This window comes from Notolabrus celidotus, chromosome 15 (genome assembly GCF_009762535.1).
Source record: "Notolabrus celidotus isolate fNotCel1 chromosome 15, fNotCel1.pri, whole genome shotgun sequence".
NCBI lineage: Eukaryota > Metazoa > Chordata > Actinopteri > Labriformes > Labridae > Notolabrus > Notolabrus celidotus.
Window position 1 is genome coordinate 1,152,999 of NC_048286.1, and position 18,317 is coordinate 1,171,315.

Here is an 18,317-nt window from a genome sequence, read left to right on the forward strand (position 1 = left end):
GTTCACTAACTTTCTCCAGGACTGGTTCACTAACTTTCCTCAGGACCGGTTCACTAACTTTCCTCAGGACCGGTTCACTAACTTTCCTCAGGACAGGTTCACTAACTTCCCTCAGGACCGGTTCACTAACTTTCCTCAGGACCGGTTCACTAACTTTCACCAGGACTGGTTCACTAACTTTCACCAGGACCGGTTCACTAACTTTCCTCAGGAAAGGTTCACTAACTTTCCCCAGGACCGGTTCACTAACTTTCCTCAGGACCGGTTCACTAACTTTCACCAGGACCGGTTCACTAACTTCCCTCAGGACCGGTTCACTAACTTTCCTCAGGACCGGTTCACTAACTTTCCTCAGGAAAGGTTCACTAACTTTCCCCAGGACCGGTTCACTAACTTTCCTCAGGACCGGTTCACTAACTTTCACCAGGACCGGTTCACTAACTTTCCTCAGGACCGGTTCACTAACTTTCACCAGGACCGGTTCACTAACTTTCACCAGGACCGGTTCACTAACTTTCCTCAGGACCGGTTCACTAACTTTCACCAGGACTGGTTCACTAACTTTCACCAGGACCGGTTCACTAACTTTCCTCAGGACCGGTTCACTAACTTTCCTCAGGAAAGGTTCACTAACTTTCCCCAGGACCGGTTCACTAACTTTCCTCAGGACCGGTTCACTAACTTTCACCAGGACCGGTTCACTAACTTTCCTCAGGACCGGTTCACTAACTTTCCTCAGGACCAGTCCACTAACTTTCCTCAGGACCGGTTCACTAACTTTCCCCAAACAGCTCAGAGTTTAGACAAACAGTTCCTTCTGACACCTGGAGCCGAGCTCATCTGCGTGCACATACTTCACTTCAGCCTCCACTGCTCCGGGCGTCCCATGGTCCTGATGCCCGGAGACTACGGAGTGATAAAACTAATAAATGATAGAAGTCCTGATTCTGAAGTATTTTGTGACTCAGCACTCAGAGACCATTGTAAATGCATAATTTTGAGATTCTGGAGTTTTGATGTCTTTAGATTCAGAGTCAGACGGCTCAAACATGCAGGCTGTGAACTCTCTCTTGACCTGTCAATCAAAGAGTTAGGCCACGCCCACACAGTCCTGAGAAATGCTCTGACCTGTAAAGTAAGATGTTTTTGAACAGAGTTGTTGATTTTTATTTTCAGATTTTCTTGAAGCTTGATTCCGCATTACATTTTGATATTCTATGTGAATTTTAAATATTTAATTTATGTTTCCAGAGGCTTTAACAACAGTTATTAATTCTCAATAGCATGGGTTATAGAGTTTATGACTTATCCTCCTCCTGTTGACAGTGTGACATAAACAATAGATCCTGTTAGCATAGGTATAAGCATGGAGGATATTTTTAATACAATCTTGTTTACTTAAAGAGCAAACAACTTTAGATTCATGGTTCATGGCTGGACATTCACCGGCAGAGGAAAGAAGATGGGAGGAGGAAAACAACAAATCTAGCGAGAGATTTCAGAACACACGAGGAGCTTAGTGAAAGAGACGTCGTCCAAACTGAAGAAAACAGACACGAAGCAACAAAAAAACACTGAAGGACTTTCCACTGTGGTCCTGTCTCACCCGTCAGGATGTCACACATGACCACCTGCACCCTGTCCCAAAATGTTGACTCATTCATGTAAATTGTTAACAATCAGAGCATATATGTGTTGCAGGAGACAATTTGTGTTTGAGATGTGCTGTTTCTTTGTCTGCTTGTGCCGGTTCTGGGGGGGGGGGGGGGGGTTATGTAATGAGGCTCATTTGGACTAAAATGGTCTACGTTTGCTGAGTGCAAGGATAATGACTGATTTCAATACTTGCAGACAGCATCAAAGCCCTAAGACAGAGTTTGCTGTGCAGTGAAAGGAGTGCATTTCACACTTAAGAGGTTCCTTCAGAAATAGACAGTTTATTTTATTCTCTCCAAAAGCCATTCAGTCTTTTTGTGTATGCACCCCTCAGTTTCTTCATCATGCTGCATGAACACTAGAGACCTACTTCTGATCCATCTGGCTGACTTCATATAAAGTACCACTCACAGAAGAAGAGGGGATACGTTCTTATACAGTAAAGATATTGCCTTTCAAAGCAAAATAAAACATACATAATTATTTAAAAAAACATGATCAGCTGATTAGAAAGAAAATGAAAGCTGGCCAGGAGGCTGAAGAGGATCAGGGTGTCACTTAATGAGCCAGTAACTAAGGAAAGTGGTGATCTTTTAGAATAGATTTTAATTATTCTATGTTTTTTAAACCTCTTAACAGTCTTGCTCCTTCTTATTTAGCAGATTTGCTTTTATCATATGAGCCTGTGAGAGCCCTCAGGTCTTCAGGTAGTGGACTTTTAATGGTATCAGAAAGTATGAACAAAGACTGACAGTGAGGCGGCTTTTTATCATCACGGCCCATGCATGTGGAACACCCTACCTGAAGATCTGAGGGCTGCACAGAGCATCAACATTTTTAACAGCAAACTCAAGACCGACCTTTTTAGTCTCACTTTAACTGAGTCTTATTCTGAACAGTTTTATTTCACCTAAATGTATTTATTTATTTATTTATTATCTAGTTCAAATTGTAGTCACTTTTTATTTATTTTGTTTTATTTTATTTATTTACCTATTTGTTATCTAGTTCAAATTTTAGTCACTTTTATTTATTTCATTTTTTATTTTATGTATTTACTTGTTTTTATTATAGTAACTTTTTTATTTATTTATTTATTTATTTGGGGCTTTTTGCCTTTATTTGATAGGATAGTGAAGAGAGACAGGAAATGTGGGGAGCAGAGAGCGGGGGAAGACATGCAGGAAATTGTTGACCAGCCGGGAATCGAACCGGCAACCCCTGCAACGAGGACTATAGCCTCTATATGTGGGGCGTTTAGACCGCTAGGCCACCAGCACCCCAACTTTTTTATTTTTATGTAGCAACTTTTTATTTATTTTATTTATTTATTTACTTATTTATTATCTAGTTCAAATTTTAGTCACTTTCATTTATTCTAAGTATAGCATCTTATTTCCTTTTACTGGTTTAATATGTTAGTGTTTTATTATCTTAGAAATGTATTTTATTTTGGTGAGTTTAATTTCCTGTGTTGAGTTTTAACATCTGATTTCACCTCCAGTGTTTCCTCATTAAGATATCATGAGAGCGTTTCCTCAGTTCATTCAGAAACTTCTTTTTCATTTTTCATTTATTTATTTATTTTTGTTATTATTATTGTTCTTAACCTTAGGATTGTGGGGTGGGTTTGGGGCTGGGGTTGGGATTAGGATGGGGGGTCTTTTTATTTTAATTTTTATAGACTGTATATATCTTTCCTTTTTAATTTATTCTATTTAAGTTGTTTTTATGTACAGCACTTTGTGTTACAATGTCATTGTGGAAAAAGCGCTTTATCAGTAAAGTCTGATTGATTCATCTTAGCACGAAAAGAGCAGCACACATTTATGTAACCAAACATGTAAAGACTGGTGAGAGTGGTCTGCAAAGAGGAGGAGACCGATACAAAGAGTTTAAAGACACGGACTAGAGAAGGAGAGATTGGATCAGATGAGTGACAACTGTAGCGCAGGAAACAGCTGTCAGAGAATATCAATATATCAATATCGAACCATCCATAACTGCAGTTTTTGTTCCTTTTTCTTTCTAAATATCTATGTGAGAAAACAACAACATCTGCAGTCACTCAATACCTGTCAGTCTCCCTTCACTCTCTAACCCTCATGTGTTTATTCTGCTGCACGAGGCTCCACATACTGCAGACATACACACACATCTACGGTGGCTGGGAGATGCAATGCAAATTTACAAAGGTAGACACACTTTTTTTCAAATTTACATTCTGGAAAACATTTTTACATTTCATAAAACAAAATGACATTTAACACTTTCACCAAGAACAAAACAGGAGCCATATTGGAAATGTTGAACTCAACCAAACTTAGTGTGAGGTAAAGGGGCAGAGTTTGAGCCTCTTAGCCAACAGCTACGTGTTCCCGCCTGTCAATCAAGTCAGTCATGTCCTTATTTGGGTAAAAACTTGTAATCTTAATATCTTCTGAACCGTCATGTTAGAAAAAAATTCACCCCCTGTACAGTGTGTGCTGATAGAGAAATTAGCTATGTAGAGCCAAGCCGTTTTTTGAACCAGGCTGTAAACATGTTTATTTCTGCTGCAAAGATCGTCTTCTTTGAATGGCTGTGTATGTGGTTTCTGGTGTTTCTGCAGGCAGCCTCAAGTAGACACTCCATGAACTGCAGTCTATAACACATATTTTGAGACTGGAAGTTTCTGCTTAGAATGTACCAAATACAGGAAGTGATTGAGTGAGTGGTTAATGGATTTTCACAATAAAGGATGTCGGTATTGTAAAAATGTGAAACAGCTGGATAATTAATATATATTTGACATAAACAACTCTGCTTCCACTTAAATGTTCTGACTCAGGCTGATAAGAGAACACCTCAAAATGTGTTCCTATCAATCACAGCTATATCTGATTTGGGAATTTCAAAATAAAAACTTTTGTGAATGCAGCATAATACAATGATTTTGGATAAATTCAAAGTTATATTATGAACGGAATCCAAGTTTCCACTGAGCATTGTTCCACTGTCTGAATTAAAATGACTCAGTGGAAACTGAGATTCTTTGTTTTTTCATCTCTGTTTGAATCCACAGTTAGCGATATTTTTTCACATTTCAAATGGCTGATATTTTAAAATTAGGCATCAGATGAAGCTGTGATTGGCTGGATAACATCATGAGGTTGTCCACTATAAGTCTGAACCATAATGAGTCAGTGGAAACTTAGATTAGTTCATAATCTCTGATTGAAATTATCCAGAATTATGGCAATTTTTTCATATTTCAAAAGGCTTTTATTTTGAAGGACCTGAACCAGAATCTGTCATAAAAAGGTTCCGTCTCTTTAAAAGTGTTTCTGATTTTGTAAATTTGTTTTCTTAAATGTAAATTTGTTTTGTTCTTGGTAAAAGTGTTTAATGTCACTTTGTTTTCTAAAATGTTTTCCAAAATGTAAATGTGTCTCCAACTTTGAAGAAATGTTTCATCCTTTCATCCAGCCACCGTACACTCTGTAAAAGCGTTCCAGTTGTACACCCTCTCTGGTTTAACACAGGCCTTGTAACTTTATCTGATGGTATTTATCTTATTTATTCATCCTGATTTTTAATTTTGCTTTCTACACTTACTTATTTTATGATTTTTACTGTATTGATTTTATCTTTAAGAACTTATCTATGATTACATCTTTGATTCTTTTATCATGCTGTTATTTTCTGTCTCTCTGTTCTTTTGTGAAGCACATTAGCTGGTAGCATCAAGCCTCAGTGAAGACTGGACACACAGACTAAAAAGTCCTGGACATGATTTGTTGTATTCGAGTGTCATTATGAAACACGAGGAGCGTGGACAGACTGGAGCCACAATGATACGGTAGTTCCTCTTTTTTGTTAACTGTAATATAGTGAAGAATCAAATGAATGAATCAGAACAGATATGGGGACTTTTCTTTGTTTCTGTAACGACTTATCAGAAATAAACACAAGCACTGGTGTAAAGAATGAATTCCCTGTTTTGAGTTCTTTTTTTATACCCAGCCTGTTAGCTTTGTTGACAAGTGATAATGTATTTCCCTCAGAGCACTGACATACACATTAATGAGAAAAATTAATTATGTCAACAGCAGCTATAACGCTCCGAGCTGTCAGTGTACCGCTCTTTACTTTTGTGAGTGTTGCCACTTAGCAGTATGTCTGAATTCCTTCAATGCTTGATCTTATTTAAGCTTGGAGAATACACTGTGTTTCCTCTGCCTCTGATTAGTGGTCCACAGTATCTGTACAGAAGCAGCTGTATGTAAAAACAAGATGTGCGTGTGAGTTGTCTTCTCACTGCAGTCTTACCTCCATTGTCCTTCAGGGTGAAATTAGGATTGGCTGGATAATCAGCAGGCATGTAGAAGGAAAACTTTCCATTTGCAAAGTTGTCGAGATCTGCGGCTCGGACGGTCTGGATCACCTGACGGAGACAAAAAGAGGACATAAGGAACGTGAGACGACAGAAGCAGTCAATGAAAGAGTACAGAGATGGACGGTTATTCAAGGTCCTGTGGGGAGGTTTTGGTTTGCGTTGATTTTGGCGTCTCAGTGGCACATCTATCACTTTGCTGATCCTGAATTGACCATGTGTAAACAGAGTTATTTGACTCAAACTATCTCAGCCTGCTTTACAACCGAATGAATCACTCACTGGGAATCTTACAATGTAAAGTATAAATTAAAAAAAGGCTATTATGGCAGCATGCTGTTAATGTCTTTGTCTGACATCTACCTGATGGCATTGAGAATAACTAGAAAGGTGCTCTTGTTTGCAATTGTTCATCATAAATACCATTGTGTCTGTTTTAAAAAGTGGCTCAGAATTATCTAAACCAAAGTAATAATCCATGATTTGACAAGTTTGAAATATATACAGTCCCCTCCAAAAGTATTGGAACAGTGAGGCCAATTCCCTTCTTTTTGCTGTAGACTGGAAACATTTGGGTTTGACACCAAAAGATGAACATGAGACAAGAGATCAACATTTCAGCTTTTATTTCCAGGTATTTCCATCTGGATCTGACACACAACTTAGAAGATAGCATTATTTGTAAAGGAACATCACATTTTTAGGTGAGCAAAACTATTGGAACAGATACACTTAAAATAAATTAAAGTGAATAAGACTTAATATTTTGTTGCAAATCCTTTGCTTGCAATAACTGCATCAAGCCTGTGATCCATTGACATCACCAAACTTTTACATTCTTCTTTTGTGATGCTTTTCCAGGCTTTCACTGCAGCCTCTTTCAGTTGTTGTTTGTTTTGGGGGGTTACTCCCTTCAGTCTCCTCTTTAGCAGGTTAAATGCATGCTCTTTAGGGTTTAAGTCTGGAGATTGACTTGGCCAGTCTAAAAGCTTCCACTTCTTGCCCCTGATGAACTCCTTTGTTGTTTTTGCAGTGTGTTTGGGGTCATTATCTTGCTGCATGATGAAGGATCTCCCTATCAGTTTGGTTGCATCTTTCTTTAAATTGGCAGACAAAATGTTTCTGTAGACTGCCAAGTTCATTTTGCTGCTGCCATCTTGTGTTACACCATCAATGAAGATTAATCATTCATGAACAAAAATACAGAGGCTACACTAGAAGATGCAAACCACTCATTAGCAAAAAGAATAGGAAGGCCAGATTGGATTTTGCCAAAAAGTGCAGAGATGAGCCTCAACAATTCTGGGACAAAGTTTTATGGACTGATGAGACAAAGATGAACCTTTACCAAAGTGATGGAAAGGCTAAAGTTTGGAGAAAGAAAGGATCTGTTCATGATCCCCAACATACAAGCTCATCTGTGAAACACGGTGCAATGTCATGGCTTGGGCATGCATGGCTTCTTCTGGGACGGGATCATTAATCTTCATTGATGATGTAACACATGATGTCAGCAGCAAAATGAACTTGGCAGTCTACAGAAACATTTTGTCTGCCAATTTTAAAGAAATATGCAACCAAACTGATAGGGAGATCCTTCTTCATGCAGCAAGATAATGACCCCAAACACACTGCAAAAACAACAAAGGAGTTCATCAGGGGCAAAAAGTGGAAGCTTTATATAGCTTATAGAGCATGCATTTTATCTGCTAAAGAGGAGACTGAAGGGAGTAACCCCCCAAAACAAACAACAACTGAAAGAGGCTGCAGTGAAAGCCTGGAAAAGCATCACAAAAGAAGAATGCAAAAGTTTGGTGATGTCAATGAGTCACAGGCTTGATGCAGCAAAGGATTTGCAACAAAATATTAAGTCTTATTCACTTTAATGTATTTTAAGTGTATCTGTTCCAATAGTTTTGCTCACCTAAAAATGTGGTGTTCTTTACAAACAATGCTATCTTCTAAGTTGTGTATCAGATCCAGATGTAAATACCTGGAAATAAAAGCTGAAATGTTGATCTCTTGTCTCATGTTCATCTTTTGGTGTCAAACCCAAATGCTTCCAGTCTACAGCAAAAATAAGGGAATTGGCCTCACTGTTCCAATACTTTTGGAGGGGACTGTATATACACCTGATGAGTATTTATCTATCCAATGTGTGAAGAGGTTTTCAGAGTCCTGAAGCCACATGAAGATGTCATCTTCTGTCCTCTGTAATAATTATGATTCATTGTCTGATGTTTCTTTAGTAATAAATAATTGTTTTATCAAATGTATTTATCTTATTTATTCTTTCTGATTTTTAATTTACCTTTCTATGCTTACTTATTTTATGAATTCCTGTATTGATTATATTTTTAAGAACTTATCTATGATTACATATTTGATTATTTTACCATGCTGTTATTTTCTTGCTCTCTGTTCTGGTGAAGCACTTTGGATTACGTGCTTGAATGTATGAAAGGTTCAATATCAATCAATCAATCAATCAATCTTTATTTGTATAGCGCCAAATCACAACAAACGTTATCTCAAGACTCTTTTACAAACATAGGAGGTCTAGACCACTCTATGTCAAATTATGAACAGAGACCCAACACCAAGACAGGATAAGACTCAGTCTGACCCCACCTTAATCCATCATGAGCATTGCACCTCACAGTATTTAGCTAGTTACAGTGGTAATATAAATAAAAGTGAGTTGAGTTTAGCTCTGACCAAAACACTGACTGAAGTTTATCTCCTCTTTTGGCTCTCTTTGAGCGATGAGTGATCTCCATCCCGATCATTTGTCTCTTGAACCAAAGCTGCTGAATCTCTGCTCTGCAGGTCCTTGTTTACAACATTCATCTAACATGGAAGCGTTTGATGCTAAGCTAGTGATTGTATTTGGACCGATTATCCCTGTTGACCAGGGTTTTGGTATCTTTTGCAGATTGTCAAATCTTCAAGGTTTTTGCCTGCTGTGTGTGACTCAAAAACTGTATACATAATGGACGTAGTATCCGTGTCGTCACCCGTCTGTTCCTGAGCGCTGTTCTGAGGCCAATCGCCGGCGGGAGCCATATTGGAAATGCTGAACTCAACCAAATGTAGTGTGACATAAAGAGGCGAGGTTTGAGCCTCCTAGCCAACAGCTATGTGTTCCCGCCTGTCAGTCAAGTCAGTCATGTCCTTATTTGGCAAAAACTCGTAATCTTAATATCTTCTGAACCGTCACTTTAGAAATAAATTCACCCCCTTACAGTGTGTGCTGATAGAGAGATTAGCTACGTAGAGCCAAGCCGTTTTTTGAACCAGGCTGTAAACATGTTTATTTCTGCTGTAAAGATCGTCTTCTTTGAATGGGTGTGTATGTGGTTTCTGGTGTTTCTGCAGCCAGCCTCAAGTGGACGCTCGATGAACTGCAGTTTAAAACACTTCAGCATGGGCTTCATATTTTGATGTATGTGACTCCATACACTCTGACTATTGCCCTAGAGTTGAACCTAAGGTGCATCTTTTGTCCATGTAGACAGTAACAACAGTACACTACAAAACACAATACTCTCTGTGTATCTCAAGGGATGTTTGTGAGCAGAGTATTTTACATTTCTAGCAGAAAAACAACTCTCTGCTTTCAATGAGAACCAACAGGACATGTTACAAACATTGGGTGTTCATCCCACGGCTGCTTTGAGTGGAGGAGGACGGCTGTCCCAAAGCAGCAGCTGGAGGTGACAGAGTTTAGTTTGACCTGAAGACAGTCTAAGGCACTGCACTTTGGTTTAATGTGAGGCACAATGCTAACGTGCTTGTCCATGGAGTTTGGATTCCCCCTCCTCATTTTGCTTCGGTAAAGCCAAACTGTGATCATCTCCACACGTTGAGCCGTCCTCTCAGTCAACCCACCACCATAATTCTTCCTTGTGTAGTTTAATACCCGTTGGCTCGCAATTCCCTTGAATGTACAATCAATGCTTGTTTGTGCATCAGTGGTTTAGTTGAATTGACGTGTCTCAACTCCGCTACAGATACATTGTTACATCCCCACACCCACAAGACTCAGCAGAATCAATAAGCTCAAACGCTATTGATTTTGGGGGTTTTCAAAATGCAGAGCTGTGTCCTTTAATAAATAAGGGATTGGATCACCTTGCCTAGTTACAAGCTCAAGGTCCTTTGAACAAAAACTGATAGTGGGACCAACACTGGTCATTTTGAAGAGTCGTGGAAAATGCAAGGACGCGGTTTCCCGATGGTTTGTCTGCAGCCTTCACATCCTTGAACTGATATCACTGATGAATCAATCTAGTGGAGAAACTCTGAGACTCTCTGTGCCCATGAATCAATCTGAACTCAAAATATGAAGAATTGAGGCCCGGATTTAAAAAACAGGAGAATCACTGGATGAGTTGTATTTCTCAAAAACCTGCTAACAAACCTCTAATATAGATATTAACCTGTTCACAGAGTTAAACACTGCTATCGAAATGCTCTCCTTTACAGGCTTCACTGAATGATTCTCTGCAGCAAACATGCAACGAAACAAATGAACATTTTGAGCGTGCAAATTGAAAAGTATTCTGAGCCCACAGGCTTGAATCTGACACTCGTCTCCATGTGTTCAACGCAGCTAACAGGCCACGAGTACGAAATGTACAGTGTGCCCCCAAACCTAAACAGCAGTCTCATCGCTGTGCAATCAATTATGCAAATGTAGTACACAACTGAGTCTCCAAACACGGCAGCACACAGTCGTCAGAGAGACATGCCATGCATGAAAATTTCCAAGCATCAATTTACTCCATTGCCAACAATATAAAAAGAAGAACCCTCCCTCGACACTGATTGCGCTAGCATGTGTTGTGTGTTGCCTGAAGCAAAGATACATAAACACACATGAAAACACACACTCCCATTAGCATGAAAAGCAGAGAGCCACGGACAGATAAGACAGGGCACAGCATTTAATGACACAGAGGGTGTGTGTGTTACTTCAGTGTATGGATGCACACATGAGAAGAGCTGTTGCTGTCATTCAGATCCATGCTGTATTCCTGCTTTCCTCAAATAATAGTGTTTTATCATGCCTGGCTCAGAGCTGGCAGTGTGCTGGTGGAGGAGAGAGGTTGCTATCTGGCAGTGGAAGCATCGGCACGCTCTGCAGTCTGAATAATTTATGGGTTCAAGAAGCTGCAGAGTCTGCAGCTCAGCTGATAAATCCCCCGCTGATGGTGTCAGAGACACAACACAAAGGCTACAGATCAACATGAATGTGCATGACAGCCAGTGTGTGAGTGTGTGAGTGTGTGTGCATGTGAGTGAGAGAGAGAGAGAGAGAGAGAGAGAGAGAGAGAGAGAGAGAGAGAGAGAGAGAGAGAGAGAGAGAGAGAGAGAGGATGTATTTGTGCATGTTCCCAGTGGTTCATATTTTGTGCTTTGTGTGTGCTGGTGTTTGGCAGTTTCGACTCCAACATGTTTTGGACAATAATTTTACTCCTCTGCTGTGCAAAGTTAAAATGACCTTTAATGTCTCTTCCTTTTTTTCACTGTGTGCAACATTCCTTTCAGAGAATGACAGAAACTACGATGTTTAGAGTTTTGTCCAGACCAAAAGAAAGAGGTTTTCACTCTGCATTAGTTGCCTGAGTTGAAGATTCAGTTGAATCACTTGTTAAATCCTATTGGTTAACCCCAACATGTGAGTGTTCACCCTTTCAAATAGGTCAGAAAAGCAAATGTCCACGTCTGAGTTCATGACATCCCCTGGAGGCTCACAAAGGGCCTCCACCTCCTCACTGTCTGGATAAACTTCACTGATACTTCTAGCTCCTTCAGAGCAACCTGTGGTCTGGTGTGGTGACCTCTTAACCTGAGTTGACTTGATATCAGAGTTACCCTGATGGACGTCAACCAGCAGCCTTTCTTATTGTATTCTATCTTTCAGCTGTGGAGCGCCTCTCTCAGGTTAGAGGTAGTTTATTTGTGTCAAGCCAAATAAACTCACTTTGCTGACATTACTTTGCTGTTAAAAAATTCTAAGTTTCTAAAATAACTGCTTTGTGATGGAGGTATTTAAAAAGCCTGAGGTCATGCTTTGTCAGGTTTGCTTTGTCAGCAGCCGCTAAACAGTCGTACCCTTGAAAAACTGAGTCTGGGTGCCTGAGATAAACTGTGTGAGGGAAAGGCTATATCACTGACCGGTTTGCAAGACTTATTCCAGACTTGAGATTGTTTGATCCATCCATCGTGGGAATGTGAATAGATGTAGTGAGACAGACAGCCAGGCTGAAAGGCTTTATTTGGATTAGTATGCCATTGGTGGAAACCATAGACCGCATAAAAAATGGACGTAGTATCCGTGACGTCCTTCATCTGTTCCTGAGCGCTGTTTTGAAGCCGATCGTCAGCGGGTGCCATATTGGAAATGTTGAACTCAACTCACTTCTGTGGAGCTAGTGTGAGGTAAAGAGGCGGGCCTTTAGCTTTTTTTTCTAACAGCTACATGTCCCCCTGTCAATCAAGACAGCCATGTCCTTATTTGGGCAAAACTTGTAAGTTTGATATCTTCAAAAATACAAAGTTCTAAAAAAAATCACCCTGTAATGTGTGTGCTGATAGAGAAATGAGCTACTCAGACCTGAACTGTTTTTTGAACCAGACTGTAAACATGTTTATTTCTGCTGTAAAGGTCGTCTTCTTTGAATGGGTGTGTATGTGGTTTCTGGTGTTTCTGCAGCCAGTGGGCGCTTGATAATCTGCAGTTTTTAACACTTCTACATGGGCTTCATATTTTAAGACCGGAGGATGCTGCTTGTTGGAAACAGACCCAAAAGGCGCTTTCTTCTGAAGAACTTATATATGTCAACAAATATCATGAACAAGTCCCAAACATGCATCACTATACTTTGTTACTCTCCAACTTATCCAGACTGCTTCACTCAGCCTGGAGCCCACTGCTTCCTACTGAGCCCCTTTAAGACATGTAACAAATGAAGTTATGGATACAAGTTATATATCCGTCTCTGTGCTCTCTCGTCCGTCAACACCCACTGTTTGTGTTTTCAGAATGCAGCACGGAGCAGGACCTCCTGACAGCTGGAGTCATGTGACCGAGGTTTTCCTGCAGTAATCACTGAATCAAGGATTCTCCTCCTCCTCTCCTCATCCATGTTGTCTTTCTGGTCCTCTGAAAACCTCTGACCTGTTGACTCCAGGCCTGGCTCCGCTCATCATGACTTTGGTTTGTTGTTGTAGTTAAGTGAAATACGATCTGGTGATAACACAGAGTGTTTTATTCTGAAAATTAACCGGATGTTTTCATTTTGTTTTGGTGAAACCTGACTTCCTGTCCCACTCCATCTGCTCTGTTGAGATTGATGCGTCATGCTCCAGAAGAAATAGAAGTCTTGTGTATCTGATCCGGAGGGCGCCGACCTGCAGGATCAGATACACAAGACTTCTAGTGGAAGTTAACACATTGACTAGAATAGAAACCTATCAGATCCGGAGCCGTGACGGATCCGAATGGACCGGACACGTATCTCATGGAATCTAAAAAAGTGTCCTAAGCAGGATAACAAAGAAGTGGTGTTGCCTATTTAATAGTTCGTAATTAGCAAATGTAGTTTTCTCAGTTGTCATGGATTTGGTTCTGTTGTTTTTGAGTGACCTGTAACTCGAGCCATGTTACAAAAATCTTCTTGGAAAAATGCAATTAAGAGGACCTTGAGTTCACATCATTTCTCCTCTAATTGGTGCAGCCATTCAACAAGATCATGACTGCTGTTTGGCGATGAAATGTCATCTCCTTTCATCACTTTACTTTGGATAAGAAGACTTTTTTTTTTTTTTTTTTTTTTTTTTTCCTTTTTTTTTTTTCCTCTTGTCTGCATATATATTTCTGGTTTGTGTCATGTTTGTCACAAACTGTCAAATATTCATGCAATTTATTCTTGCAGCAAAAGAAAAGAAAGAAAACCTTTTTCTTCTGTGCTTGTGACTGTGTGCATGCAACCATCACCATCCCTCTTAGAACTCTGGCCTATCTTTTATTGGCAGCTAATATCATGTTCTGTAAAAGAGGGCGTGCACACCTAGGTGGGCCAAAAAAAAAAAAAAAAAAGAGAAAGTGAAAGAAAGATTACATAAAGATATACAAAGGGACAGGGAGAGAGAAGGAGAGAGAGAGGATAAGGAGACTTTAAAAAACCTATTCAGTTCATGTGGAAGAACTCTGAAGTCCCCATGATTGATAAAACCCCAAAAAATCTGATGTTTGTGGAGTGATGGAGGGACTATAACCTTTCTCAAAATGAAACATTAATCAAACAGAAGTGCCACGTCTCTTTCTAACATCTGAGGTTTGATTGAAATTGTTTTAATTACTCCATCTGTGTCTGCAGTGGTTCAGCTGCAGCAGACACAAAATGAGGAGGACAAACTATTTTTCTAGTTTTACAATTTAAAACTGCAACAGAAGGAAGAATTAGCATGCAGTGTGCATGTTATATATGATTCACTCATGTGCAGTGACGTCCTTTAAATGTGAACTTTAGAAATGGATGAAAACAATACACTTCTGTCATTGGTCCATTTATTGTTTGTAGGTGCTTTCAATCAATCCATCCATCCATCCATCCATCCATCCATCCATCCATCCATCCATCCATCCATCCCTCCCTCCCTCCCTCCCTCCATCCATCCATCAATGCAGCCACCCATTCATCCACTAATCCATCCATCCATCCATCCATCCATCCATCCATCCATCCATCCATCCATCCATCCATCCATCCATCCATCCATCCATCAGCCACCCATTCATCCGGCGGTCCCCTTCTAGTTGACTGCTCCCCAAATACCTAAAGTGTGGCGTCCAGGCCTCTTGAAAGGATGGCTGCATTAACATGGTGGAGGGATTTACATGTTCCTTGTGAAACTTGTTATCAGGGGAACAGGCCCCTGGTCAGGTCTCCCAAGGCCCGGGACAGGGTCTGGACCAAGAGCCATTCATAGACCCCCATGAAAAGGCACAAATGGAGTAATTTGGCCAGGAAGTAGACACAAGGGGGGAGCTGGACAGCAAGCCCACCACCCTCAGGGGTAGGCATGGAGTCAGGTGTTTGACAGAAGTGAGGTAGCAGGCAGCAGGGATGATCCCTGTAACCTTTATAACCTTACAACTTTAAAGTCATTTGACTCAACCACATCTTACCTACAAATACTTTACCTCTGCAAACTGATTTTCTAATTTGTTCACTTTGTTTCCATTAAAGAAACAACATTTTCTCAAAATCTTCTAGAAGGTAGTTTTTGATGAAACAATGATCCTTTCACAGTTTGAAGTCGGTAACTAAACCTCGTCAGATCTCTCCTGGTTTTCACAGACTGCAGCATCAGAGACCCACCTGTCCACTCTTGGTGCTCTCACACACGATGATGACGTTGTTTCCTCCAGAGATGGCTGGAACGTTGTCGTTGACATCCAGGACCTGGATGGTGACCAGGACCTGACTTACCATGCGAGGGTTATCTGAAAAACAAGAGAAATGCATTAGAGCTTCTGCACAGCCTCACTCCAGAACATGACAAACAAAATGAGTGTCTTCCAGGAAAGTTCACCAATCGGTCATAACATCATGACCACCTGCCTCATACTATGTAGACCCCCTTTCATCAGCTAGGCACTAAATCAAACCAGACCAGATGACACAGAGACTCTTCTAGACCTCTGAAGATGTGCTGTGCTATCTCACACCAGAATATTAGCTTATTAGCTCATTCTAACTTGCTTTAAATGCAAGTTGTAATTTAATTCTTAATATATTTCTAATTTTCCTTTTCTTTTCTATGTTTTATTATATTTGTCATTTTAATTGTGCTCTTTTGTGCTTGTCTGAATGTTTCCAATGCTTTTAATGTTTTAATGTAAAGCACACCGAGTTGCCCTCGTGTATGAAATGACTATACAAATAAAGTTGCCTTGCCTTGCCTGCCTTACCTTGCCTTGCCTTGCCTTGCCTTGCCTTGCTTGCCTTGCCTTGCCTGCCTTACCTTGCCTGCCTTGCCTTGCCTTGCCTTGCCTTGCCTTGCCTTGCCTGCCTTGCCTTGCCTTGCCTTGCCTTGCTTGCCTTGCCTTGCCTGCCTTACCTTGCCTGCCTTGCCTTGCCTTGCCTTGCCTTGCCTTGCCTTGCCTTGCCTTGCCTTGCCTTGCCTTGCCTGCCTTGCCTTGCCTTGCCTGCCTTGCCTGCCTTGCCTTGCCTTGCCTTGCCTTGCCTTGCCTTGCCTTGCCTTGCCTTGCCTTGCCTGCCTTGCCTTGCCTGCCTTGCCTTGCCTTGCCTTGCCTTGCCTTGCCTTGCCTTGCCTTGCCTGCCTTGCCTTGCCTTGCCTTGCCTTGCCTTGCCTGCCTTGCCTTGCCTGCCTTGCCTTGCCTGCCTTGCCTTACCTTGCCTTGCCTTGCCTTGCCTTGCCTTGCCTTGCCTTGCCTGCCTTGCCTTGCCTTGCCTTGCCTTGCCTTGCAGATCCCTTAAATACTGAAGGCTACGAGGTGGGGCCCCCATGTATTGCACTTTGTTGTCCAGCACATCCCTCAGATGCTGGACTGGATTTGAGAACTTATTGAGAGCTTATTGTCATGTTCCTCCGGACCGCCTTCTTCCATTGCTCTGTGGCCCAGTTCTGGTGGTCTTGAGTTCACTGAAGGAGCTCTCAGTGATAGACAGGAGTCAGCATGGACACCCTGACCGGTCTGCAGCCCAAACTCAATGTCCAAACTCACACACTCACTGACTTTGAGGCGCGTTCCAGCTAAGTCTGTGAGGGCATAGGGCTGTCTCACTGTCAGTCTTCAAGTGTGTGAGGGATTTCTCTCAGACTTTTGAGCCCTTTATATTTTGCAGACTTAGTGTAGGGGAATTACCCATAGTTCAAAGCGTTGTGACGAGAAACACAGGATTCCCTGACACACTTCTACAGCCCAGTATTTAACAGTCCTTGTTAAAGCCAGGACTCTGTTTGACCTTGAACATCGGGTGTGTTTGATTCAATGAAGAGACAACCAAATACCATGCTGTAGGCCATCAATGGGAGGATGATTTCAGAATACACAGTGATCAAGGATGATGTTGTTGACTCTGGTTGATGTCAAATTAGAAATAAAAAATGCTTTGTTTGGTCAAGACAAGTCTTTGATGGCTTTAAATAAACCAGTCGGTCAAAATAAAGTGTTTGTGTGGACAACACTGAACGATTGTTCTATTCAAGCTGTAAGTTCAATCAGTATTTGCTTACAATGAATTATCAATCAATCAATCAATCAATCAATCAATCAATCAATCTATCAATCTATCTATCTATCTATCTATCTATCTATCTATCTATCTATCTATCTATCTATCTATCTATCTATCTTTATTTATAAAGCGCCAAATCCCAACAAATGTTATGTTCAGGCTCTTTCCAAACAGAGCAGGTCTAGACCGTACTCTAACAAAGACCCAACATCAAGACAGGATCAGATCCAGTCCCATCTTACAGACAGGACTCAGTCTGATCTCATCTTAATCCACCATGAGCAGAGCACTTTGCAGCATTTAGCAAGTTACAGTGGCAAGGACAAACTTCCTTTAACAGGCAGAAACCTCCAGCAGGACCAGACTCATGTTAGACACACATCTGCTGAGACCGAACTATGACCGAATTCTGATAGAAATGTTATGATGCATATATTTTCTGCATGACTATCAACTTTAAGTAGAAAAGATATCTGTTTTTCATCACATTATCGGATTTTTTTTCCTGACAAACCTGTGTAGGGTTGCAAAATTCTGGGAACTTTCAAAGTTGGAAACTTTCCATGGGAATAAACGGGAATAAAGCAGGAATTGACTAAATTGAAGGTTGGCTCTTAATAGGGAACTTAAATTTAGTTGGGGAAAATATATTTGAGCATAATCCTGACTAAAACAACCAGATTTCATGCAAGTACAGTTGAATATCTCTGCTATTCCTCAATCACATACACATTGCACTGCTTACTGCAAGGCTATTGAGACCACGCCCCCTACATGCACTGTGCATTCCTCCATCACATGAAGAACACATGATTTCTAGAATCCTGGACCACACTTTGAGCCCAGAGCACAAGACTATTGAAGCCACACATTTGAGCCTGTGGACTACACAACGTGAAGTAAGTTGGGATGATGTTATGTGGTAATATATTTAACACATTTGATGTGTGGTACTAATGTTTAACTTATAAATATCAATGGGTCCGGTCAGGGTTATGAGTAATATTTAA

The 18,317-nt window shown here is 40.7% G+C and overlaps 1 protein-coding gene across 1 annotated transcript in view; it reads right to left on the reverse strand.

Moving 5' to 3' along the window:
- The window catches only part of LOC117826257 (cadherin-18-like), a 222,234-nt gene that overhangs the window by 11,622 nt on the left and 192,295 nt on the right, over positions 1-18,317 (reverse strand). The window contains exons 8-9 of the mRNA XM_034702193.1: positions 15,424-15,548; positions 5,968-6,082 (exon numbers count right to left, since the gene is read on the reverse strand). Of these exons, the coding sequence (XP_034558084.1) occupies positions 5,968-6,082; positions 15,424-15,548 (240 nt within the window). The remainder of the gene's footprint in view (positions 1-5,967; positions 6,083-15,423; positions 15,549-18,317) is intronic.